Raw genomic sequence first — 27,432 nt, forward strand, 5'->3', positions numbered from 1 at the left:
CTGTATCCTTTCAGTAATTTGGCCTTGCCTAGCTGCATGATCCTAAGAATTAACAATGACAATGCGAGTCTCGATTCAGTGTTAGCATCCCTTTCAATGAAACTAAGGTACAAGCCCCACTCCAAAGTCCATACTCTAGACTTATATTTCAGTGCAGTACTGAGGGAGTTCTTCACTGTTGGGGATGCAGCTTTTCAGTTGAGGCATTAAGCTGAAATGAAATCTGCTCTGTGACCGTAAAAAGTTATATGACATGATTCAAAGTGGAGCAGAAGAATTCTCCTAGCATTAGCCAATATTTATCTCACAAACATGATCTCAAAAATAGTATACTGGGTCATTATTCAGTCATTTATTTTATATCTGCAAAAGCTCTAAAATTTTCAAACCTCTCTTTTGACACATTTGGAATAAGGTGCAATTTTTTAAAAATGTGGTGGAAGTAAAAATTTTTTTCAAAATTTAATGTTGGGTTCCAGGAAGGAATCTGAAGAGCGATAGATCAGTGGAGCTCAAGGCTGATCCATGGGGGAAACAGGAACACGGGAATAATAAGACTTAAGGTCGGGACTACAAGTAATCAAGCCAGGGACTTTGCCAACAGAACAAACAAACAAACAAAATGAAAGCTTATGGATTAATCACATCAAGAAGAATTAGACTTCACCCAAAAGGCACACTTAAGCAAAAAAAATTAATGCATAATATACCATGCTCACATGAAAATAACAGGTGAGAAAGAGCCAAAAATATGTCCCAAGCAAGATTGTGGACAAGTTTTTTGAACTCGTTTTTTTTCTAAGTGAACTGATCAAGAACATTTTCCTGACAGTTAACAGGTACAGCTCTGTGTAGGTATGTGTAAATAGAGATTGAGTCAATATGTAAACAAGTGGTTGTAAGTCTGTGTATATATAGTGTAATTAGGCCAACAGTGCAGATAGTGTATCTTCTGTTGAGCTAGAGTTCCACTTTGTGAGAAATTGTTTACTGTTCTTTTCATATTATATATTAGGCAACTTTCATAATGCACTGCAGGAAATGTCATGCAAGCCTTAAAGTACATAATAAATACAGGAAAAGGCAAGTAGTTGCAAGCCCTTCTTTCAGACTAACATTGTAGGTATAAACAGGTCAAATTGCTAAGTTCCCCAATAGTACTGCCAGTTTCAAAAACCGCAAGAGAAGCGATTCATTACAAGCCATGTTGGCATATAATCTAACAGAAATAAAACACTATGTTACTCTGCATCTTTGGGTAGATTAATACAATTTCCAGTATCAATTTTGAATAACCAGCTGCAAGTAGCAAACACAAATTGCCACAGTGAAAACAAGCTCTTTTTTTCCCCCTCAAAGTAAAACGTAATGCCTGAAGGCATCACTATACTAACTATCCTGCACAGGCATGCATGTTTTAGTCCTAAGTACAATGCAAAAGTACAATTATTGTCTAGTTAACATTTAACAGACAACATTACACCATTTCACTTTTACCTTCGATGCAAAATCTAGGTCTATGCTTTTTGTTCTATAACATGAAAGACAACATCCACCAAAGAAATAGCCATGGTAAGTTGTCAATGAATAAATGAAACAATTTGTTTTTAGTTTAAAAAAGTTCAATTATGACAATACGTTTGATCTTTCAAACTATTAAGCATTGTTTATCTATTTGCTGTGGGGATCAGAGCTTTGAATTTGAATGTGCCATTGAATTTGTTAATCATCACGTTGACTAATCAACACTTGGTGCACATCACTTAGTATTGAAGCAGGAGTGCCATAATGAAGGACCTACCTAGGAAGAGTTGACCTGCTGAGTTTTTCCAGGTAATTCTGTTATTGTTTTGGATTTCCAGCATCCGCAGTTTTTTTGTTTTTATTACTTACTATGCTTTAAATGATTTTCTTTTGATTTTTGTTACAAAATACGTCACACCATTCCCCCATACAAATTTAAAAATGGTTGCTTAAAGGAATACTGTGTTTTTTCAGATATATATGGTAGCAATGGTTAGAAATGTTGCTTAGAAGGGGATGCTAGATTTTGGGGATTGACAAAGGGCATAGGATGACTTCATGAGACTGGAGAAGTGAGCAGCCATGGTTTGATGTGTGCAGGATGGAACAGAGAGTAGTTGGGAAGGGACTAATTAGTATTTCAGGAGAGGGTGAGGGGCAGCAAGAAATTTGGAGGGACAGAAAATGCTGGAGATACTCAGTAGGTCTGGCAGCATCTGTGGAGAGAGAAGCAGAGTTAATGTTCCAGGTGATGACATCAGAACTGGAATTTGAAGTGCTGTAGTGACCCAGGGGGCATTTGCAACGCAGTGGAGATTTGGGAGAAATCAGCAGTAGGGGAGTTTAGAAATGTGTGGAACTGGAATCAAAATTTGCAAAGAATTAGGAGAGATTGGTGCAGCGGTAGGAGTTGTATGCAGAATAACTCTATACTCAATAACAACAATACAGAAATCTCAGTCCTATCCTAATGATCCACTGCCCCCATATGCACCACCCAAACACTTTCACAACTACTCACTGTCCTCATTCACGGACCCAAGTTCTCACTATCACAGGTCCCCTTATCCAGTCCTCCCTACTCCAAGTAACCACAATAATTTAAAATGGATGCAGAATGGCAGTTCTGGGGTAGAGACTCAAGAAAAGGACAAATATGGCGTTAAGAGACTGTGCCCATTATGGGCTAGCATGCAACCCTTTCCAAATACATAACATAAGAGTGCTGCTAAATTACTTCGAAAAGAAGTTCTGAAAAATGATTTTCTCACTCTACAACCACTACTAAAGAGCTATCCAATAACTGATTCCAAATTGTCCATTTCAAGAGTGTTTTTTCTCCTCCTTTCCAGTGCCATTGTCATTCAACAACTGTGCTATGGCAACTTTAACACCGTACAATCATTTTAAGAACAAGTCTATTAGTGAGCAGCAAATTTTTAACTGGTGAAATTCAACAATATTCCTGCACAAAGTTTGGAAGACCTATTCCTTTTCTCTTATCAACCAACATCCAAGTTCTCTGAACTTTGGAAATGGGTGAACCATGAGGCGAGAGCATGCAAACTTCAGTGAGCAAACAGAAACTGTGGCTGGAATTTAATGCCCTCCCTTGAGCCGAGTTTGGTGGAGGGGGAGGGAGTGGGGGTGGGAGGAGAATTGTGTGGAAGGGAGGCGGGGTAGTGGCATTTAATTGAGGGAGGGTATAAGGTGGGGACCCCACCACCTTCCCGCCTCTGCCCTGATTAAGTCCATGGCAGGAAGGCTCGTGAACAGCCTTCATCCCCCAGCGCCAATTGAGGCCCTTAAGGTGAGCAATTAATGCCCATTTAAGGGCCTCATCTTGCCACCTCTGGCCTTCACTCAGTAGCAGGCAAGGGACTCACCATGCAGCAAGTCCTAAAAGTAAGCCCTGCTTGGGTTATGCCAGTGACAGCCTACCTCCCTCCCTCACTCACCTGTGGCCTGGGTCTTGGGTCCTGGGCCTCGGGTGGGTGCATTACTGGCAGCAGCCACTGCTTCCATGGTACTGCTATGGAATGAAGACCTGCCAGCCTCCGATTTGCTAGCAGCTCTTGGCTGGTGGGAGTTCCACCCCCGGAGTCCTTGATCCCAGGGAAGTGCCTCATTGGCACTTAATCTGGCAGGCTTTCTTGAAGGGAGGCGACGTGGGGCTTTCACCAGCTCGCAAGGCCACGACTGCCCACGTTAAATTCCGGCCCGAGTGTGAATTTCTCAATAGCTTGGTACGGAGATTTTTAAGCATGGTGATGGTTTCCACCTCTGCTGGACAACAGGCCAACCAAAAAAAACTATAAAGAAAGAAAATATTACTTACTACATAGGATGGATGATGAAGGGGTCTGTAGAGTTAAAGTAGACCCATCAGCACGAACAATATTCACTCGGAACACCAAACGTGCACGAGTACTTTTTTTCTTGGATCCTGCAACTCCAATTCGTGCTTCAACATCAGCATTCCTGAGTTTTAAAATTCCCACACAATCAACCCTGCAAATACAAAAATACAGCAAATAATTTAAAGCAGTACTTGTGTTATAACTGAATAATTACAGAACAGTTTCCAATTCTAGCTGCCACTCTTACTCGCCTGACTCTAAACAGCAACTTTCAGTTACGTAGGTCCTTTAACTTAGAATGGTCCATGTCACTTCACAAATGGGTGTAAGAAAAACAAACTGTGCACTAAACACTTACTGCTTAGAAGGGGTGGCTGACAGATTGGTTATAGTACTAGGTTTATAAAGATGCTGTTAAAGATGAGAGGTTTTGGGAATGATTGTTATAGAGACTTGGACCAATGAGCCTGAAGGCTCTGCCAGATCAGCCATAATCTTATTGAATGGTGGAGCAGGCTTGAGGGACCATGTGGCCTACTCCTGCTCCTAATTCATATGTTTGTATGGTGGCACAAAGAGGTGAGGTGAAGCACAAGAGGCCAGAGGGAGAGGGATGGAGCAGTTTGGAGGGAATTTGGGGCTGAAGGAGATAAGGTGAGACTAGACCATAGAGGAATTTATGGACAAGACTAAGGAAGTTAATGATTTATGGTCTGGGGAACGAGTGCAAACCTGCAACGATTGAAATGATGGCTAAGAAGAATAGAGCAGAGAAAGGTACATGTAGTAGAGTTTGAGAAGTTACAGTCCACGGTGTGAAGAACAAAGTATTTTAGATTAGTCAAGACTGGAGATGACAAAGACATGTTTAATGGTTTCAGAGGAGCTAAAATGGGTACAAAAGTAGAAATAGCTTCCCATCCATGCAGTGTGGGGGGAGTGGAGAAAACAATTCAATTCCTGCTAATGAACAGAATGTGGACTTTGGAACTCAAATTAGAATCAAAATGCTAAGAATGTAAATGGTCTATTGAAGCTTCAGAGACCAGCAGGGAAGTAGGATGCAAATGGAGTTTGTGGCAGGAGCCAAAAACAATGGTTTCTGTTAATGTTGAGTTTTGAAAGTTGTGGTTTATACAAGTCTTGGTATTGGCAAACAGTTAGACAACATTGAGGTAATCAATTGGTTGAGAGGAGTGCATAAGAGGTGGAGCTGGGTATCTTCAGCTTAACCCTGAAAGCTGACCTCATAGCTGCAGACCATGTCGCCAGGGAGCAGCATTCAGGTAAGGAAGAGGAGAGAGTGAAGGATGGATCTGCAAAAGATAGCACTGCAGGGAAGGAAACAGAAGCCACTGCTGGGGATGACAGCATGGGGAAAGAGAAAACAGATTAGGAAAAACAGGTCATTCTCAGGATGGCACACATTACTAGTGGGGTACTACAAGAATCATTGCTGGAGCAACAACTGTTCACAATCTATATCAATGATTTGGATGTGGGGACCAAATATATTTCAAAATTTGCTGATGACACAAAACTAGGTAGGAATGTAAATTGTGAGGATGTCGCAAGGGCAAAAACATGGCAGATGGAATATTATATGAATAAATGTTAAGTTATCCATTCTGGTAGAAAAAACAAAGGCAGAGTATTTCCTAAATGGTGAAAGGGACCTGGGAATCCTTGTTCATGAGTGACTAAAAGCTAACATGCAGGTGCAGCAAGCAACTGGGAAGGCAAATGGTATGTTGGCCTTCATTGCAAGGGGATTTGAGGTACAGGGGTAAAAATGTCTTGCTGCAACTGTATACAGTATTAGTGAGACCGCATTTGGAGCATTGTGTACAGTTTTGGTCTCCTTATCTAAGGAAGGATCTAGTTCCAATAGAGGGAGTGCAACAGAAGTTCACCAGGCTAATCCCTGGGATGGCCGGATTGTCTTAGCAGGAGAGACTGAGGAAACTGGGCCTGTATTCTCTAGAGTTTCAAAGAATGAGAGGTGATCTCATTGAAACTTACAAGATTCTTACAGGACGTGACAGGGTAGGTGTAGATGGGATGTTTCCCCTGGCTGGTGAGTCCAGAACTAGGAGACACTGTCTCAGGATAAGGCCATTTAAAACTGAGATGAGGAGAAATTTCATCACTCAGAGGGTGGTGAATCTTTGGAATTCTCTATCCCAGAGGGTAGTGGAAGCTTAATCATTGAGCATGTTCAAGACGGAAATCAATAGATTTCTGGATACTAATGACATCAAGGGATAGGGGATAGTGGGGATAATTGGTGTGGAGGTAGATAATGAGCTATGATCTGTTTGAATGGCGGAGCAGGTTCAACAGGCCAAATGGCCTACTCCTATGTTCCTAGAGAAGGGGAGCCATTACTAGAGATGCATTAGTTGCAAATAGTTAGGAATTAAACCATGCAAAGGAGGCCATGTGGTGCTGTCCACTGCAGCAGAGAAGAATGGCAAGGTCGACTATATTGAATGCTATGAAAAGAACAAGGAAAACATAAAGGGAAAATGCACCACAGTCACAAAGGACTTAATTTAGAGCTTGGTTACAGCCATTTAGCTAGGGCAGAGATAAGGTTGGAAAACGGAAGAGAGAAATTTTAAACTAGATAATATTATCTTGGATGTTAAAAGAAGAAAGGCAAGTTAGAGATGGGGCACTCCGTAAACCTTCTTCCTTCCAAGCCTTCAATGTCACTCCCAAGTTCTCCCCTTTCTCCCACCCCAAGATGCATCTCCTAACATCTTTCCTCTCGCTCTCATCATACACTGCATCTGACTTCTCCTTTTTAATCATTAGTCACGCTTTGGTCCTTTCCTCATGTCCACCCTCCCGAAACATCATTCTGGCCTTCTGCCCCATTCCTCGCCAGAGTTGCTCACAATTTGTCCTCCCTTCCATCTTTTTCCCATCACCACTCGAGAACTCCTGCAAAGTCCTTTAGTTGCTGCTGTGATTCAGTCTGCTGCATATAGTGGAGGGATGTCCAGATGTCAGGAAAATTTTTGACCACATTATGCACACGATCACTTGCAACGGCAGCCACAAAACTTGGATCGGAGCTCCCTCAGCGCAATGGGCGAGGTGGGGTGGGGAGAGAAAACAATCCAATTAATGCTGCTTTCCATTTATATGTACACACTTAAATATACCCCAAAAATGTTTACTGACAAAAGTGTATATTTGGCAAATCTGTTTGTTTACGGTAAGTCCAGCCTTCATTACACGCAGAGGTACTTGATTCAAACACTAGTTGTGAAAGAACAGCCAGCAAGTAATTTATTCCTCACCAGTAACAATCATACTACATAGCACCATGGTAATGAGCATCTTCAGAGAGAGAGAGTATAACCACCTCCCCTTGACTTTCAACAGCATGACCATTGCTAAATCAATGGTCATCATTATCCTGTGTCACCAGGGGCCTGTTACTTAAATGCTGTGGCTACAAGAGCGTTAGATATTCTGCAATGAATAACTCATCTCCTGACTCTCCAAAGCCTCTCCACCATCTACAGGGTGGAGTGCAATGGAATAATTGCCACACCTGAATGAATGCAACAACTCAAGAACTCAGCACCATCCAGAACAAAGCAGCCATTTAATTGGAACACCATCCATCACCTTAAGATTCAATGCTTCCACCTCTGGCACACAGTGGCTACAGTGTGTACCATTTACAAGATGCGCTGCAGGACATACCAAAGCTTAAACAACACTTTCTAAACCTATGATATTGTTAGGATGTGGTAGGTGATAATTGCCAGGCTGACCAAATCTCGAAGGGAAACTTGGCCAAGCTATCACAACAATTTGCAATTTGTATTTTTATTATGAGAAGGTATGTGTACTAAGTCAGAAGGAGAGTCCACTGCCACTTTGAGATTTTAAAGATTAAATGAAAACAATTAATAAAAGAAAACTTAAACACACAAGATTACAGTTACACAGTTAAATTTAGTCTTATAGCATTTCCTAGAAGATTTCTACTTAACTAAGCTCCCAACGTAAATACCCTTTTCCAGGCAACAGTCCAAATAGATTCTTAATCCATAAAACGTACAGTAATATTACCGCAAGGCACCTGCTGTTGCTATAAAGGGAGGTATTTCACAGCTTCTCTCTCCCTCGACAAGGATCATAACAAAACTTTGCTTTCCAGAACAAGCAAACACTTCTCTAGGGTGGCTAGAAGCTGATACTTCACAATACACTCCAAGATCTCTCATGGCCACTCACACCATACAGCTTTCAACCTTTCCATAAATATGTTATCCTTTTTGATCTGTAAAACTACTGTTCTAATTATCATGATAATGAAGGAAAAACAACAAATTGCATCTGGAAATATTGGACTTTAAAAATAAGACCCGAGTTTTTAAAAAATGCACATAAGCCACTGGCTGGAATGCTCAGGGTGACTCCCTAAGTGGTAATGGAACCCCACCCTGTTGCCAGACAAGGTACTTCTACCAAGACATCCAAAAACTAATTGCTTCCTCCAGTAGAGGCAATCAGACATAATGGGAGATGAGTATAATTTCATCAAGAAATGCTGTGACCAATGCCCAGACAAGTTTGTGAATTTGCTTCCCACTTGGAATATATAAAGAGGGGTTAAAAGTGAGCTGAAAAAGCTGCCCTGGGGTCTATCTGTTGGTGGGGGTCTATCTGTTGGTGGGTGTTCTGAGAGAGTGCAAGTGCTGGAAGTTTGACTCAGAAGTAACAACCACACACATTACCCCTGCAAATCGCCATTTTGCAGGCGTCCCAATCTCTCTCCCTCTCTGCCAAACTTAACGATACCGGAACCTCAAAACAGGCTATTGGTCTACCGGAGTCAACTCTGCTGGAACCTCGAAACCGACTATTCATCTAGCGGAGTCAATTCTACTGGAATCTCGAATCACAGCAGTCGCAGCACTCAATTGCCTACTCCCCACGAGTCAAGGACTCTTCTGTATACCTCTTTTTTTATATACATGAGGAGCTAGGTACTAAATTAAGAAGCAGGATCTCAAAAGGTAATAACCTCTGGATTATCGCCTGAGCCATGTGCAAATTGGCATTGGGCAAAGAAGATTAGAGAGACGAACGTGTGGCTCAAAGAGTGGAGTAGGAGAAGTAGGTTCCAGTTTGTGGGGTACTAGCATCAGGACTGGGGAAAGTGGGGGCTGTACTGTTGGGACAGTTTACACCTGAATCACGCAGGACCGAGTGTTCTCACAAATCGCATAACTAGGGATGTAGAGAGGGCTTTAAACTAAACAAGAGGGGTGAGGGATCAAGCTTGGGCAGATGTGGTAATTCAAGGTGCAGATTCAAGACAGGAGAACAAAATAGTAATATGAGAAATAAGGATTAGAAAATGGCAGGGAGGGACAGAGAGAAAAAAACCTAAGAATACATCAACAGTCAAGACTAGATGGTACAAAGGTAACAGAAAGACAAAACTGAAGGCGTTGTATCTAAATGCACGTAGCATCCACAACAAAGTAAATAAATTGATGGCCCACAATGAAGTAAATAAATATGATCTGATAACAATTACGGAGATGTGGCTACAGGACGACAAAGATTAATATTGAGGGCTACATGACATTCAAGAAGAACAGGAAGCTAGGTAAAGGTGGAGGGATAGCACTGTTAATCAACGAGGGCATTGGAGCAATAGTTAGAGATGACCTTGGTTCAGGAGATCAGGATTTAAAATCGGTTTGGGTGGAGATGAGGAATAGTAGGGGGAAAAAGTAATTAGTGTGGGTGGTCTACAGGCCCCCTAACAGTAGCCACAGTATAGGACAAAATATTCAATAGAAAATATTGTATGCTTGTGATAAAGGGACAGAAATAATCATGGGTGATTTTAATCTACACAAACTGAAAAAATTAAATTGACAATAGTAGGGCCTGGATAATGTTTTCGAGATAGTTTCTTAGAGCAACATGTTCTGGAACCAACCAGAGAGCGGGTTGTATTAGACTTGGTATTGTATAACTTGACAGGATTAATTAATGACCTCAGAGTAAAGGCACCACTAGGCAGCAGCGACCACAATATGATTGAATTTTACATCCAGTTTGAAAGGAAAAGTGGGTCTAAGACTAGTATCTTAAACTTAAATAAGGGCAACTATGTGGGGATGAAAGCTGGGCTAGCTGAAGTGAACTGGGAAACTAGGCTAGAGGATAGATCAATAGAGAAACAGTGGTAGACATTTAAGGGGATATTTTAGAGTATTCAGAATACCTACATTCCTACTATAAAGAAAAATTCTAAGGGGAGGATCCACCATCCGTTTTTAATTAAAGAAGTTAAGGAAAGCATCAAACAACTCCGCAAAGATAAGTGGCAGGACACATGATTGGACAGAATACAAAGAATAGCAGAGAATGGCTAAAAGGTTAATCGGGAAAGAGAAATTGGAGTAAACGAGGAAGCTAGCTAGAAATGTAAAAACGGATAGCAAGAGTTTCTATAGGTATTTAAGAAGGACAAGAGTAAGTAAAATGAGTGTTGATCCTCTAGAAGGTGACAATGGGGAGTTAATAGTAGATAATGAGGAAATGGCAGAAGAAATGAACAAATATTTGCTTCTGTGTTCACTATAAGAGGATACAAAAAACATTCCAGAAATAGCTGCAAATCAGGTGGGGAATGGGAGAAAAGAACTTGGTGAAATTGAAATCACTAGGGAAATGGTACTGAGCAAATTGATGGAGCTGCGGCCTGGCAATCTCCAGATCCCGATGGACTACATCCTAGGGTCTAGAAGAGGTGGCTACTGAGGTAGTTGATGCACTGGTGTTAATTTTCCAAAATTCACTTTCCAGAATGGAAAGGTTCCATCAAATTGGAAAGCAGCAAATATAATCCCTCTATTCAAGAAGGGAGGGAGGCAGAAAACTGAAAACTATAGGTCAGTTAGCTTGATGTTTGTCATGGGGAAATTATTAGAATCGATCATTAAGGAGGTTATAGCTGGGCACTTAGAAGAGCTCAAGGCAATTAGGAAGAGTCAGCATGGTTTTGTGAAAGGAAAATCATGTTTAACCAATTTATTGGAATTTTTTGGAGGAATAACCATGCACAGTGAATAAAGGAAAGCCTGTAGACATACTGTACTTGGATTTCCAGAAGACATTTGATCAGGTGCCACATCAAAGATTATTATGGAAAATAAAAGCACATGGTGTAGGGGATAGCATATTAGCACGCATAGAAGATTGGCTGGCCGGCAGAAAGCAGAGAGTATGCATAAATGGGTCTTTTTCTGATTGGCAGGATGTGACGAGTGGAATCCATAGGGGTCTGGACTAGGTCCTCAACTTTTTATGATTTACATCAGTGATTTAGATGAGAGGAGTGAAGACATGGTAGTTAAATTTGCAGATGACACAAAGATAGGTAGAAAAGTGTGTTGTGAAGAGGACATGAAGAAATTGCAGATGGATATAGATAGGTTGAGTGAGTGGGCAAAGATCTGGCAAATGGAGTTTAATGTGGGCAAATGTAAAGTTGTTCACTTTGGCAGGAAGAACAAAAAAGCAGAGTATTACTTAAATGATGAACGGTTGCATAATTCTGAGGTACAGAGGTGTTCTAGTATCTGAGTCACAAAAAGTTAGTATGCACGTACAGCAAGTAATTAAGGCAGCTAATGAAATGTTATCCTTTATTATGAGTGGGATTGAACATAAGTAAGGATGTTATGCTTCAGCCATACAGGGCATTGGTGAGACTGCACCTCGAATACTGTGTGCAGTTTTGGTCTCCTTATTTAAGGGAGGATGTAAATATATTGGAGGTGGTTCAAAGGAGGTTTACTAGATTGATACCTGGAACGAGTGGGTTGTCTTATGAAGAAAGGTTGGACAGATTGGGCTTGTTTCCACTGGAGTTTAGAAGAGTGAGGGGTGATTTGATTGAAGTATACATGATCCTGAACGGCATTGACAAGGTAGAAATTGAAAGGATGTTTCCTTGTGGGCGAGTCCTGAACTAGGGGGCACTGTTTTAAAATTAGGGGTCGCCCTTTTAGGACAGAGATGAGAAGAAATTTTCTCTGAGGGTTGTGTGACTTTGGAACTCTCTGCCTCAGAAGGTGGTGGAGGTGGGGGTCATTGAATATTTTTGAGGCAGAGGTAGGTAGATTCTTTTTCGGCAAGGGAATCAAAGGTTATCGGGGTTAGATGGGAATGTGGAAATCAAAACACAAGATCATTAGCCATGATCTTATTTAATGGCGGAGCAGGCTCGAGGGGCCAAATGGTCTAATACATATATACACCTACCTAAAGCTAAATTCTTATTTTTAACCTGCAAGATTTTATATGCATGCGTTTTATCCTTTCTTTCCTTTAGTAATTAATAAACTTACTCTTATTTTTAACTCAAGAAAGTCTGATCAAATTGGCTCCTTCAAAACCAGAATGATTGGGTCTGGAAAAAAGGTCTCCACAAAAGGGATCTTTTTTAGATTAAATCTTGTTGCAACCAACAAGGGTAGGGGGGTGGGGCTGCTGAATAAAGACAGGGAGCTAGTTCATCCCTCCTCACCCAGGGCATAACAACTTGGGGGTGTCCCAGCCAGACAGTGACAAATTGAGGGATCTCACCTGGATCAACAACTTCGGCAAACCTCACCTAGGGCTGGGTTATAACATAACCTTGCTTTGGAAGTTACTTTTCCCAGAATATAAACATCTTTCACATTGTCCTTATGGCAAGCACTTTTGGGAAAAATAAACTTAATAACTTTGCCTTATTTACCTAAGATTTTGCCAGTTGTAAAACATCTGGTGATGTCACTTTGAAATTCAAACAAGCAAACAATTCACATCTCACTTATCTCCTAATGCAAATTCCCCTTCACACTGTATCTACTGGGACCTCAGCTTAGCTCACCCATCTCTATGTCAAAATACCTGTTTTTACACCTAATCCCTTTGATGATTTAAACCATACAGTCTGACTGTCTTCAGTTTAATTAAATTAGTCATACACACGTAGCCCCCACAAGCCTGCTTCACAGTATCCCACAGTAATATTAGGAAAAAATATTTCCTTTACAAAATGTACCACCTAGAAAACTAAGGGCAGCAGGCACATGGGACCATCATGACCTCAAGAATCCCCCCAACTTATACACCATCCTAAATTGTAAATCTATCATTGTTCCTTCATTTTTGTGGGATTAAAATCCTGAATTCCCTACCAAACAGCAGTGTGGGTGTACCTACACCACAGCAGTACAAACACCTTCGCAAAACAGTGAGGGATGGGTAATAAATGCTAGCCTGGTCAGAGACACCCACATCCTGTGAATGAGTTGAAAAAGGACATGTCTTCACCTTAATGAAGATACCATTGTGTACATGAATGCATTTTCTCTTATGTAATTCATCACATGGTTCAATCTCAGGTTGGCTGTGTGTGTAACAGCAGTGCCAATGTACTGTTGGTTATGATTTATTCTGGACTATTCTGGACAGTACGCAAAGATCATGAGCCACAGAAACCCAACTAGCTCAGTAATATTCTTCAGAGAAGGATACCTCCATACACACCCAGTCGGCCTTAAATGTGACTTCAGTCCCACACTTTGTGGTTGACTCTTAATACCCTCAGGGGCAATCGCATGGGCAGTCATTTTTTGGCTTGCTGGTATCACACAATTCAAAAACAAACAAAGATATGCACTACAGATTAAAATATAATTTTATGTGGCTGAGTCGAAGAACTGATTTCCTCATCAGTCTCCGTTATGGAATTAAATCGTTTGAAACTTTACATACAAAAGTAATAGTCTCATTGCTGCAATTTGAAAGCTAAATCTTGGAAGTTAAATACAGAATGCAAAACAGAGAACTCTGATTGCGAAATATCCGACAGATTCCAGAGAACAGGCAAAAATCAGATCCTAATATGAAACTGGTTCACCAAACTCCACTGAATTACAAGTTCAGTATTGCTGCCATAGCCTAACAAATCAAGACAGCACTATACAAACATTTTCTATCAGTCCAGCTTGCATTGACATAAGTAGTTTTTTCAAAATAATTATTAATGCAATTAATTTGCTAAATGCTTACTAATTGAACAAACTTATCGTGCCACCAGGTGCATTAAGGCATTTTAAAGAAAGTGCAAAAAAAATTGTGCCTCAACGTAAAAATCATAGTGATTAAATTGGAATGAAATGTACAGGGCTGTGATGTGATGAAATTGAAATGGAATGGAGGGAATTGCAGTTTTTCTCTCCTGAAATTATCATAAATGTCGTTTGTGTCCTGCATTCCAATCAATTTTTATACAATTTAAAGATGGTAGCTCCAAGAGTGTTGTTTATGTTTAAATACTTTGCCCAAGTGACCATTCTTCATGTGTGCACCTAGACAGTAAATGCCAGCACTACTTAACAGTAAGATGAAGTGCAGTTACATTCTCATCCAACATTGTTACCAGGAGCAATACTGGAAAATATTTTCTCTCCCCTTTTTGGGGGCATTGTTGGTTTGTACTGCTAATGCAGCTGAAATCAGCTGTCAGCACAAATCAGAAATTGAACTTGAACCAATGAGACAAGGGAAGTTCCAATTCCACTTGGGCATTTTCTTTACCGACTGAGATAGTAGAGGGAATATAAAATTAAAATCCAATACTCTCTCAATTTTAACATCCAAAATGAGTACCCTCTATATGTTCTACCCATTTGTAGTATCAATAGACCTCAATAAATACTTACGCTAGTGTCATGTTATTTCCAGGATCCAGGCTGACCTCAATCACAGTTGTTCCTTCAATATCTACCTCCTTGCAAGGTGTAGTATTTCGCCCAGTGACTCTGCAAGCTTGGTAAAAACCATGAGGTTTGACTCGGCCAGAGTCATTGCCAACAAAAACTTGTAAGATTACTGGCTCGTTGTAACCTTCCAACTAAAATAAAATAATTGGGGAAACTTATTATTTAAAAGTTTTGATATGCACGAGCAAAACTTTAAAAGTAGAGTTTTGACAAACAATTAATGTTTACTTAAGTACAAGCTGTTAAATTTCTGAAGGCCAGTTGGTGAAAGAGGATACCAGAAGTCAATCTTTACTCAGTTTTAGATTTATTCACAAAGTGAGGCCTTACTAATGTATAACTCCTAACTCTACAACTTACACCAGTATCTTTCGAGGATACCAAATGAACAAAATAAATTAGTCAACTGATGAACTCCCCCTTAAAAGCAGCACTGTAACAAAAATAAAACTTTGAAGGAAACTTAGCAAATTAAATTAAAATGTCATTTTGGGTACAGATAATGGACTGCAGCCCCTGTGGCACCTAATAGTCATGGAAGGCCTCAAGTGTACCAGTGGACGCTGCATGCTCCCTCTCCAGGGACACCCAGGCATGGACATAACCACGGAAGAGGAGCAGACAGTTGGGTCGAATGACTCCCTCAACTGTCCACTGCCTGGATCTGTTAATGGCTACCTAAAAAGAACACTTCTTGACAATGCAGCACCTGCTCATCATTGCTTGGATTGTGAGCCTAGATTTTTTTGCTTAAGCCCTGGAGTGGGACTGAAACCTTCAACCTTCTGACTAACAAATCTGACTAACACTATCAATTGAGCCACGACTGGCACCTAGTGTCTCCTTATACTCTTTGGAGCAAACAAACTAATTAACAGCCCCTTAAAGAACTACTGTAACTAAAAGCAAAAACTTCAACTGAGACTTAGCAAATTAAATTAAAATGTCATTCCTGGGTCTGATACTTGAAATAAACTCGCCAAATGTGGGGGTTGAATCAGGGACTCTAAGATTAAGAGTCTCATGCTCTGCTGACTGAGATAGCCAGTCATTGATGTCTCTTTATTCTCTTTTGAGCAAACAGATAAGCTAATTAACAAATTAACAGCCCCTTAAAGAAATACTGTAACTAAAAACAAAAACTTCAATGGAAACTTAGCAAATTAAATTAAAATGTCATTCTCAGGACTGATTTAAATACACTCACAACGTGGGGCTCAAACTCAGGATCCTGAGTTTAAGAGTTTTATGCTCTACTGACTGAGCTAATCAGATTACAACAATTAAACAAATGGACAAATTAACAAAGTGAAAGCTCCTTAAAGGTCTTTACATCTGCACAAGTGATTATCTAATGAGTGCCTCTATCCGTATACACTTAACCCTAATTTACACAATTAACATAAGATACACTTCTTTTTGATATATATTAATGACATGGATTTGGATATACAAGGCTAGATAGGTTGAATTAGCCAGATACATGGCAGGTGGAATTTAATGTAGAGAAGTGTGATGTGATTAATTCTGGAAGGAAGAACAAGGAGAGGCAATGGAAAATGAATGGTAAAAATTTTTAAGAGTATGTACAAACAGGGACACCTGCAGGTGTTCGTAAAGAAGTCTATGAAGGGGACAGGACAAGTTAACAAGGTTGTTTAGAAGGCAAATAGAATCCTTGGCTTTATATGTAGAGACACAAGAGTTCAAAAGCAAGGAAGTTATGCTGAACCTTTATAAAACACAAGTTAGGCTCTTGCTGGAGTACTGTGGACAATTCTGGTTGCCAGACTGGGAAGATTTACCAGAATCAGTTACTCGGAAAGACTTAGAAAAATGGTATCATTCTCCTTAGAGCAAAGGTGGTTATGAACTTAAGGGAAGATTTGATAGAGATGTTAAAAATCATGGAGAATTTGATAGAATAAATGAGGAAAAACTGTTTCCAGTGGCAGAAGGGTCAGTAACCAAAGGAGACAAATTTAAGATGATTGGCAAAAGAACAAGAGGTGGCATGAGGGGGAAAATATTTACAAGGCAAGTTATGATCTGAAATACACTGCTTGAAAAACAGTGGAAGCAGATTCAATAATAACTTAAAGGGAAGTGAGTTCATATTTGGAGGAAAAAAATCTGCAAGGCTTTGGGGAAAGTACAGGGGGATGGAATTAATGAGATAGCAAAGATTGGCACAGGCATGATGTGCTGAATGGGTTTTTTCTGAATTGTGAAGCATTCTCATAAATTTGAAATCAACTGTTTTCCTTAGAAAATTAATCTTTCAGAAAATCAAAACAAAAACTGCACATTTTTATTCCATAAATTCATTCTTGGAAAGGCATGTGATATGCTGGGCAACTTGAAAATTATGGCATTCCCATATGCTCACTATCTTTGTCGGAGGCAGAGGTCAGAGGTTTGGCAAAAAGAAAACTTGGAATTTGGTGGTGCATTTTCTGGGTAGCACACACAACAGATAGAGTGGAGGGAGTGGATGAATAAGCCAGTGGATGGGGTGTCAATCAAACAGACTGCTTTGTTCTGAATGCTATTGAGCTTCTTGAATACAGCTGTACCTCATCAGGCAACTGAACAATATTCTATCACATTTATGGTTTGTGTTTTTTTGGTGGTGAAGACACTTTGGGGAGAGAGGAGATAAGTCAGCAGTGGAAGAATACCCAGCCTCTGATCTGCTTTAGTAGTCACAGCATTTATGTGGCTGGTCCAGTTGAGTTTTTGGGCAGTGCTGACCCCCAAAATGTTGGTGAAAGATTCAAGGATGGTAATGCCATTGAATGTCAAGAGGAAGTGATTGAACACACTCTTGTTGGAGATGGTAATTGTCTGCCTGGTGTTTGTGAGATGCAAGTATCTTATCAGCCCAAGCCTGATTTCCAACAGCATATCAGAACAAGCTTAATTTTTTTAAAAAATAAGCTACTTGCACAAGTCTATGTTTCTATGTCAGATATTTCATCTCTCAGCTTTGAGATATGTGTTTGTTTAGTGCCAAGGAGCAATATTGTTCAGCAAGTATTAGAAAGTGCAAAGCACATTAGAATGACAGAATTATTTAACACTGATACCACATTATCCAACTCCAGTCAATCGCTAGCGACTTTGGCATCCATTTGGATCATTTTGATCAACTGTGAATAACTTCTTTCTTGTACTAGCCTAGTTTAAAGGAAGAGAGATAGATCTTCAATTCATTTTTTGCCATAACCCGTATGAGCTAAAATTTATCTAGGGGCTCCCACATTTAAGTTTCCCATCGTATACAACTGATCATTGTTATGAAAGGCATTGCAGAGAAATGGAGGAATTCAGAACTCTTGTTATTTTGGAATTTTTATCAAGTTCTGATGAAGAATCAGTCTATCACTGTATTCACTCTGCTAATTGATCCACTGCTTTATTAACACTGAACACTAAAAAGTAGTATCTAGTCTGAACCATATGATCTGTCAGCATGTTATATTTTGCTAAATTTATAGGTTAGGAGTTATATTGTTTTCAGTGTGTATGCCTAATGTGAAACATCACACTTATTGGGTGCACTATTTTCTAGATAATGTGCACATAAGGTAAAAAGTCAGTGTGCGGTAAGCATGTTTTTGCTGATAGAAGTTGATATTTGTGTTCAGCACATGTGCATACATGAACAGGAGTTTAAGGCATTCCACCTTCAAACCTGTTCTGTCATTCAATTAGATCATGACAGATCTGTACCTCACCTGCATTTGCCCATCCATTCTCCATATCCCTGGTTACCTCTGCCTAACAAAAGTTTTATCAAACTCAGACTTGAAAATTTCAATGGACTCAGGCATCCACAGCCGTTTGGGAGAATTTCAGATTTCCATCCCCGAGTGAAAAAGTGCTTCCTCATTTTAATGGCTTAGCTCTAATTTTAAAACTACACCTCTCTTATTCTGAATTCTCCCAGCAGAGAACAGCTGCTTTGTAACTACCCTAGCAAATTCCTTTATCTTAAGTATCTTGATTAGATCAACTCTCAATCTTCTCCACTTAAAAGTACAAGTTTGTGCAATCTCATAATTTAACTCTTCAAGCCCCGATATTATTCTGATGAACATGTGCTATGCCCTTCAATACCTTTATCTTTCCTGAAGGTCAGTGCCTAATCTGAACAAACACTCCAAATGGGATCAGACCTATGCTCTATGCAACTGAAGCATCATCATTCCCTCACTTTTACATTCCAACCCCTTGAGATAAAGGTCAACGTTCCATTAGCAGTTCTAATTACTTTTGATATCTGTGCACTAGCTTTTAATGACTTGTATGCATGAACACAAATCTTTTTGCTCCTCCAGAGTTCCTAGTCTGAGAATTAAGAAAGTATTTCCAATTCGTGTCTCATCCAAATGGACAACCTGACACTTCCCCACTCGAACTCCATATGCTATAGTTTTTCCAACTGCAACTTCTACTCCTATGCACACTCTTATTTGATCTCACAGCTTCGTGTCATCTGTAAACTTGAACATATAACTCGTGTATAGTATGGTAGGCAGCACAAATCATAGCAATTTGGAATTCCCTTCATTTTCTCCATTAATTTCAATACTCTTACATCACAATATCTAAACGCCTCAGACTGTGTCTTTGGCTTGCTCGCAGCCCCACTTGGTCTGGTTAATTTTTTTTCTGTATTTTCTTTTTATGTGGTCTAACTTAAATTCTAAAATGATGGCCTCTTGTTCTGAACCAAAGGTTTTAGTTTACTTACAGTAATTCTTTTCAAAAGCAGGGAAAACAATTACCTTTACTGTTGGAAAACCCTGTTGCGTCCGATCTTTCACAGAGCCACGGCTACCCTCCGTCAAGTACCGTGCCCTGTGCTGTGTCTCAGGTTGAACCAGTACCTTGAGTTCTTTGCCCTCACTTTTACCAGGATAGTGACCAGTTAGTGCTGGGCCCTTTTTTAAAGTAGTTTTCGGTGGTTCCGTTGTTCTGAGAAATGTTAAAAATATTTATCAATGAAATTACTTTAGTGATATATAATACATCTTTTGATTTCAGTTGCCATACTTCATTATCATAGCACTGTCTTTTAAACTGTTTTTTTCTCATCTTTAATTAAATTATCTTTTATTTTCCGAAAATACCTCACCTGATTTCTGACATTATGCCCCTCCAGGAAAGAAAGTATAAAATGTTCAATTACTCTTAATTTTCAATTCTGTTGTTTAAATGCTGAGTGATTTATCTACCAAAAGTAGTGATGCAGCACAATAGAGAACAGATTGAAATAATTTTAAATATCACTTCAGTGAGCTATGATTCCGTCTATGCTGCAGGAAGGCAGACGGTGGAGCAGGTCTCATGCCTGATCATCTAAGAGGTTAGGTCTTAGAATGAGAAAAGACCTGGGAGCATTTCATTTCCTCCTGCCTTTTAGCGTAGAAATTTAACCACCCTTTAACATGGATCCAACCAATTATTTTGCATGTGCAAGTTGCAAAAATAAATCAATTTTATAAAATGAAATTGAATTTGAAGGTTATTTTTGTCCCTGCCTTGTCTCCCCCTTGCACGAAACAATCAACCTGCTCCTTGAACTCTCTCAATTCCCCCTCTGATCCATCCACTAGGAAATTCATAAAGATGAATGTTTCATCAGGATGTTTCATCCTCCAATTTACCTTATTATCCAGCCCCTCATCTTGACTCAATACCCGTTCTTGATAACACAGCCAAGATTGGGAAATTGCCTTCTGAGCAGTAGCTTGCATTTCATCATTCTGTAGTGAGCACTTGTTTTATAGCTTATTCCAATTACACAACCAAACACTACCTGGTTTCATACCATTCTGTGAACCTCTTTATGCTGTGTGTCTAGACTGGTTTGGTAATTTCACAGCAAAAATTGTTACAATATATTGTAAATATCTATTTATACAAAGTAGAAAAAATGGCCATCTTGAATCATGCAAATCAGTTAGCTCCATTAATAATTTAGGCTGCCCATTTTAATATATACACAATAGAAATTAACTCAACCTCAGCTCTATTTACAAAACACATTTACAAAATCGAAGAATCAGTTGGCAATTTTAGATCATTATTTTGAATTTGCATTTAGATTTGCAACAACATATATGGCTTTAGCATGGAATCATGCTGGCAGTATAAATGGGGTAATAGCCAAATTTAGGATGACTAAAATTACTAGCTAGTACACACAGTCGTCAGTAAATCAGCCCAATGTCATGCTGCTTGTAACACAAAATTGAAAAGACTGTAAAGTGTTAAATATGGAATACTAGGTAATAACACATTATGGGGTGCAGCAATGTAATAATACGGATATCAACAAAGTTCAAACAGTTATATAACATTGTCTGAAACCCAAGACCTTGAAACATATTTCAACCAGTGTTAATCTCTATAACCTACTAATGTAGTAGTTTAACAAGACTTTAACAAGAGCACAAAAAGGGTGGTAGCAGACTAGCCAACCATAAGAGATCACTCGCATTTCTCTGTGATTCATGTCAGGAGAGGTGTGTAAGGGCCGCTTGTTTTCCACACCGACCTTTCGTGAAAGCTCCACCCATTGGGTTTATTTCACTGAATGTTACAGGGAAATTGCACACAGGACCAAAGAGTTTGGAATTTATTATAAGACTTTAATACAAATTGAAATGACTTTGCAAACTTTGCTCAGTTAATTTCCTCACACCCTCACCCCAATGTAATAACAATTGGACAGCTGAAACCCACTTGCTGACCTCAAGATAAAGCAATAAGTGATTTGCACTTCATGATTATTGAGCTGGTAATATTATTAGGAATTAATTTACTTGGCGATAGAGGGAAATATCTTACTTCCATATACTTATGAAGTCACAGAGCTGCAGTATAAGCACACAACAAAAATACCTTTAAAAATATTGAGATCCTTCAAAAATGAAAATAGAAATAAAAATTCTGAACTAATTTTATGCATGCTAATAGCAAAACATGGCATCTTTTTCTTTACAATTACCAATTAAATTTCTCTTATTTATTATCTCCCAGGCATCTATTTAATTCTAAGCTTCAAATTGCTATTAAGAAGTTAGCTTAAAATTTAAATTGCAGATCGCATTAGAAAATGCACTTTTGAATTACCTACTGCTGCTGAGCAAATCCTTATCAGTTCCATCTATGCCAATAAATTCAAAGCAACAGCCGCCACATACCTACAATGAAGTTAAAATTACATGGCAAGTGCCAAACATCCATACTTTTCTAATTGTAGTTGTTCACTTAAACCTCTCTTTGGCCCACCTGTCAATGTCCAATCACCAAAGAGGATCTGAATCATTTAGCCTGAACAATCTATGTTCACAATAGCTTATTTTTCTGACCTGATCACTCCTTAGTATTGCCATAGCCGCCCCTTTAAAACTGGATTCAAAGTTATTCAAGAAGCTTTGCCAAATCCATTTAAGAATCACAACTTGCATTTAAATAAAAAGATTTTGAAAAAACTGGATTGTGTGAATGCAAATGGTAAAGATTCCAACAATACTTTCTCATTTAAAAGGTCTTTATGGTAGACCAAAGACTAAAGCATTATTACTATTTTCTCCAGCTTTTCTAAAGACCAAAATGTTTCGATTAACATTTTTCGAAAATCTTGCTGTAATGGAATTCCCATCATCATAAATGTAACTGAAGTACCCTTAAACTTTTCACAAATGATTTGTTAGCTTTGCACATGGCATTTTTCAGACTTGTATACATTTTCAGTTTACGAGATTACTCTTTGGATTTCAATTTAATTGGTCAGTGCAAATTCAAACAATGCACGAGCTATATATTACAAAAATGAAGCTTTTCACTTTAGTCAAAATATAAACCCAGCACAGAAATCCTTTCTGATGATATTCACATTAGCAGTCTTAAAAGTCTGCATTTCTTTAATTTAAACTTATCAGTTATTTTCTAATTCCTTAATAGTTTAATTTTATTATTGCATATACATAAAAGAAAATATAACTGATCAACACAACCATATAAAATTAAGAGACAGGAACATAAAGAGACAGGAATATAAATAGGTATGTGACGTTAAGTAAGTTATTACCAGAATAATTGAATTGTTAGGAAGTAGCTGGTCTTACTCCAGGTGCCTATCCATATCAACAACACAGAAGATTACAAGGTAGAAAGACACAAAATAGCAAGAAGGTGGATAACTAGCAAATAACAAGCTAATTGAGTCTGAGGATGCAAAAGGAGGTTTTTAGAAGGGCAGCATCAATGCTGAAGAGGAAATTAGTGAGTTCTGTAGCCATCAGTTTGTATTACAGATGCATATTCATTATTTGGAGGGACAGTTACAAAGTTCAACATCCAAATTGAGGGGCTCATAAATTGTATGACCAAGTGAACCTGCTAGAGGGGGATCTAGGCAGGATTGGATGGTGAACCAATCACTGGTGGACATAATTTAATGTCAAGGAGTGTAAGCTTGTGAAGCACATCAGGAAAAATTGTGAATGTAAGATAAATGGAAAGAGACTAAGGGGAATGACAAAAGGAGTAAATGTGATGAGGAAAATCTTTTTCACCCATAGGGCGGTTGGAGTTTAGAACAAACTTCCCGAAAGGGTGGTGACGGCAGGTTCGATCAAGGTATTCAAAAGGGAATTGGATTGCTATCTGTAAAGAAAGAATGTACAAGGTTATGAGGATAAGGCAGGGAGAGGGACTAGGTGGAATGTTCTTTCAGAGAATCAATGCAGACTTGATGGGCTGAATGGCCTCCTCCTGCACTGTAAAGGAATCTGGAGTTTCGGTGAAAATGTGCAGTACTACTGCAAAAGGCAATGGGTTCTTAGGATTTGAAGTTCAGGAGATAAAGCACAAGGCACACTAAAACTAGATTACACCAAGTATTGATCTCTCCCAACCTTGAATTAAAGTCAAACTTAATTTAAGTACCTGCACTTGAGAACGCTATGGATACTTGGATACTTAAATTGGCAAAAATATGTGGCTTAGATGTGATATTATTTAAATATTTAAGATTTGAAATGAAGAACATAAGCCTTGGGACAAGGATCACCATGGCACGAATCATCTTATGAGATGGAAGGCTGCCATGGGAACAAGGGTCATTCAAGCTTAGATCAGAAAAGGTGACAAGCAGACTTTATTCATAGAGCTCTTGGTGGATGTGTGTCTAAGACGCAGTGGAAATGGAAAATATTCTAAATTTTAATGATGGAATAAAAGCTTTGTCAAAAAAGAAAAGCGAGGTCTGTGAGCTTTGCTACCAGCTCAATGAATGAAAATTGTCCTTCCCAGTCCTAACAAGTCCTAATAGCTTTCAGCACAATTGGACATTGTTGTGGGGAGGCTAAGTAGGTTAATCAAGTGCAACGAGTAAAACATCACAAATAAACAATGTCTCCTGAAGTTCACTTGATCGCCTTAGGAAGTTGGAGAGCAATTTAGTGACTTTGGGAGTTTTTCCTGAAACGTCATTTTTTTTTCCCTTTTTTTTGCCTTTCCCCAGGGTCTATCATTACTAATGATTGGGGTTGATGATTATTTAAGATTGCACTAATCGTATCAGAATTAGGTGTGATGGTGTTTTTCACCCCCTTCACATATAGCAACGTTTTATATATCAACATAATGCCATGAATCTAGGGAATTTAAGTCTGGTATACATCATCCCGGACAATTTATCTAGATCTCCCAAGCTACATTAATGCCTTTCAATTCAGATTATTTGACAAATACAGAGTGCAATTTTTTAAAAATCCAGATGTGGGACATAAAGTTCAAGGACCATTAGAGTGAAGGCACTTCCTCTATAATACAGCAAATTTATTTTTGAAATTTAACTAAAATTCAGTACAATCCATTACCTGGAATTCTAAATAAACAAATTGTATCAGACTGTTTACCCCCAATGAATAGCATCGCTAATCTTATGAATGATATAAAAATATACATTGACTATTAGTCAATTGTTAAATCAATTACTTAGGCTATCTATAAAGCTAAATTTACCACCTCCATGATGGGTGGTTTTTAATGTACACTCAAAGTCAACACTAGAAAATCTCTGGATCTTACTCTGTGGCTAAACACACTGAACCACACAAGACAGGTGGATCAGCAATTCAATCCCTAGTTTTTACTGAGATAGGAGATCTTAGTTAGGCAGCAGTAAGAGTGTCACTGTTGGCCTTACTGCCCTTTAGGTAGAGAAAGGAAATAAGTAGGTAAATGAATTGTGAAAAATGAGTCAGGGTTTCACCTCCTCAACATTATACAGTGATCCCTGCTGCAAAGTGCATGGAAGGCACAGGGCGAGGAAGAATTGAACTCAGCTATGATCTCCTCCCGACCATCACACGATCAAAAAGCCTGTTAATACTGACTATCTCGGATCATCTCACTTTAAGAATCCTGGCTTAAATGAAGTACCACAGAGCAGCTAGCTGTCATGGAAACGTACCCAAAGTATGGTCTCCTAAGCTACATTAATGTACATGGTACCATCTTTTTTTTTTGTGGGGGGGGGGGGTGGAATTCCTCATCTAAGCTTGTGTATTATTTATGAAGATAACATTTGCATCAACAGAAGCTGTGTGCCTCTAGCTAACAGGAGGCACAATAATGTGGAGGAAAATTCCATATAATTAATATAATTGTATACGAGGTATAAGGGGAACATTTGTTTAAGGAAATCTGTTTTAAAAACTTGCAAACATTTGTTACACTAGGGAGCTTCCATAATGCAGGTGAGAAATCCTCAATTTTATTCTTCTAAATGTCAGATAATTTTAGTCTCTATCTTTAAGAGGGCATGTTGCTGCCCATGAGTGCAGATGATATAATAGATGAGATAGAAAAGAAAGAAGTCTGATCAAGATTATCCCTTTAATTTTTGAAAGGAAAAAGTGTAAATTTCAGTTATATTCTGTGTGGGTTTATTTGAATACTACCTAAAAAGCTCAGGTAAAATTTTAAAAAAGCTATACCAACCCATTGCTCCCCTTTGAGCTGTTTTTGCCTTCTGAGGTGAGTTGAGAAAGTACATAATGGGGTCCTTTTGCACTGTCTGCATCAAAGACATCCATATTCGACTCTTCATCATCCACACGCACAAAGCCTGGTCGTTGTTTAGGTGAACGTTTCCGTGACTTCCGTGGCACTGTTGTGTTGTCATTGTATGAACTGGAACTCATGATGCTGAAGTTGGAGCCTGATTCATCCATCCAAATATTGCTGCTCTGTTCCGAGTCACCTGCATCATCCTGACAAGACATCCTGCTGTCATCGAGCAAGTCTTCGGGTGGTGGAGAGATGTTGAGTACTGTCCTCCTTTTGGGTGTGGACTGCAGCTGTGGGGCATTACTTAACTGATTTTCATAGCTCAGTAATTCACTTACCCCATGGCCACTTACCCCCTGTTCTGGAGTGCAGCTATCTACTTGCATAGATGTGTTGTCAGTTATTGAGGTAGAATGCATGCTAGGATTGGAAGATGGGGTGAAGGTGCTGCTTTGACCACCGCTGGAGGAGACATCTGTGGTATGTACAATCCAAATGTAAATATACACATTTCAACGTGAGTTAGCTAGCATTGTCCAAATGTGCTCTGTTTAATTGTTCACAAAGCTTTAACTCAACAATTTATACAAGTTCCAAAACGTGAATAGTTATCAATTAACACTGGAAGGTTATTTTTTTTAAAACTGGGAGAGAGGGTATAGTACTCTCTAGGATACCAATCATATTCAGGGCAAAAACGATAAACGCTGATACATTATAAATCAGATGGGGTTGCTTATAGTCAAATAACAAAAAATAATCTTCTGACCTACAGAGTAAAGAATTGCTGCTTGACAGGCAAATTCCTGGAACTAATGAAAAAACAATTAAGCTAAACTTAAAATTATAACTATTGTCCATTCTTAAAAGTAATTACAAGAAATATACATAAATATTAATCTAATGAATGTGTATATGAAAAGCAAAATGGGACCAGTGTTGCATACACTTCTCACCTTCAAGACATAGTCCTCTGAGAAAAAAAAATTCCTTTGATACGCTCAATACTCTTGATCTATAACAGTATTTGGCACAGCAGGTCAGGAAAAAGCTAATTGAACAAGCGATTTGAACAAGAAGTAGAAAAGGGAAGGCGATATTTCATCTGAATTTGAAGTAGACTCCAAAGTAGGTGCAATGTAGGTGGGATCCTCAGATTCGTTGCATAACAGGTAATGGACAGTTTTAATGTTAACAGCATAATATCTAAAGGACATTAGATGCATGAAACAGACACCAAATTTATTCTTACCCTATTCCAAACTCCTCAAATGCTAGACTTTTAACAGACCCTGAAAACAAATTAAAACCTGACAAAGTCTTAGTTTCCTTAAAATTTTAATAATGACTTCAATTACATTTTTTCATATATAATCTTAAAAGTTCCCTCTCAATACATAGTATTTTCAAACTTCTGCATTTGTTTAACAAATTTTTTATTTGCAGCCACTTTATTAGGTAAGACTGTTAAATGCTTTGTTGTAAGTAGAGTTCATTTTCTAAACTTTCTTTTTGCTAGTTTTCATCCCTCTCTTTCTCTCTGGTCCTTCTCGAAGTACTAACACCATTGACAACTACTAAACAAGGACCTCCTCTTAGCAAACAGGCTAGCAAACTCTCAC

The 27,432-nt window shown here is 38.9% G+C and overlaps 1 protein-coding gene across 2 annotated transcripts in view; it reads right to left on the bottom strand.

Annotated features, from left to right (window-relative positions):
* The window catches only part of nfat5b (nuclear factor of activated T cells 5b), a 200,039-nt gene that overhangs the window by 94,069 nt on the left and 78,538 nt on the right, over positions 1-27,432 (bottom strand). For both annotated transcript variants that reach the window (XM_041190961.1, XM_041190962.1), the window contains exons 3-6: positions 25,742-26,285; positions 19,507-19,696; positions 14,654-14,844; positions 3,863-4,035 (exon numbers count right to left, since the gene is read on the bottom strand). In XM_041190961.1, the coding sequence (XP_041046895.1) occupies positions 3,863-4,035; positions 14,654-14,844; positions 19,507-19,696; positions 25,742-26,285 (1,098 nt within the window). The remainder of the gene's footprint in view (positions 1-3,862; positions 4,036-14,653; positions 14,845-19,506; positions 19,697-25,741; positions 26,286-27,432) is intronic.

Source organism: Carcharodon carcharias, chromosome 7 (assembly GCF_017639515.1).
Source record: "Carcharodon carcharias isolate sCarCar2 chromosome 7, sCarCar2.pri, whole genome shotgun sequence".
NCBI classification, from domain to species: domain Eukaryota; kingdom Metazoa; phylum Chordata; class Chondrichthyes; order Lamniformes; family Lamnidae; genus Carcharodon; species Carcharodon carcharias.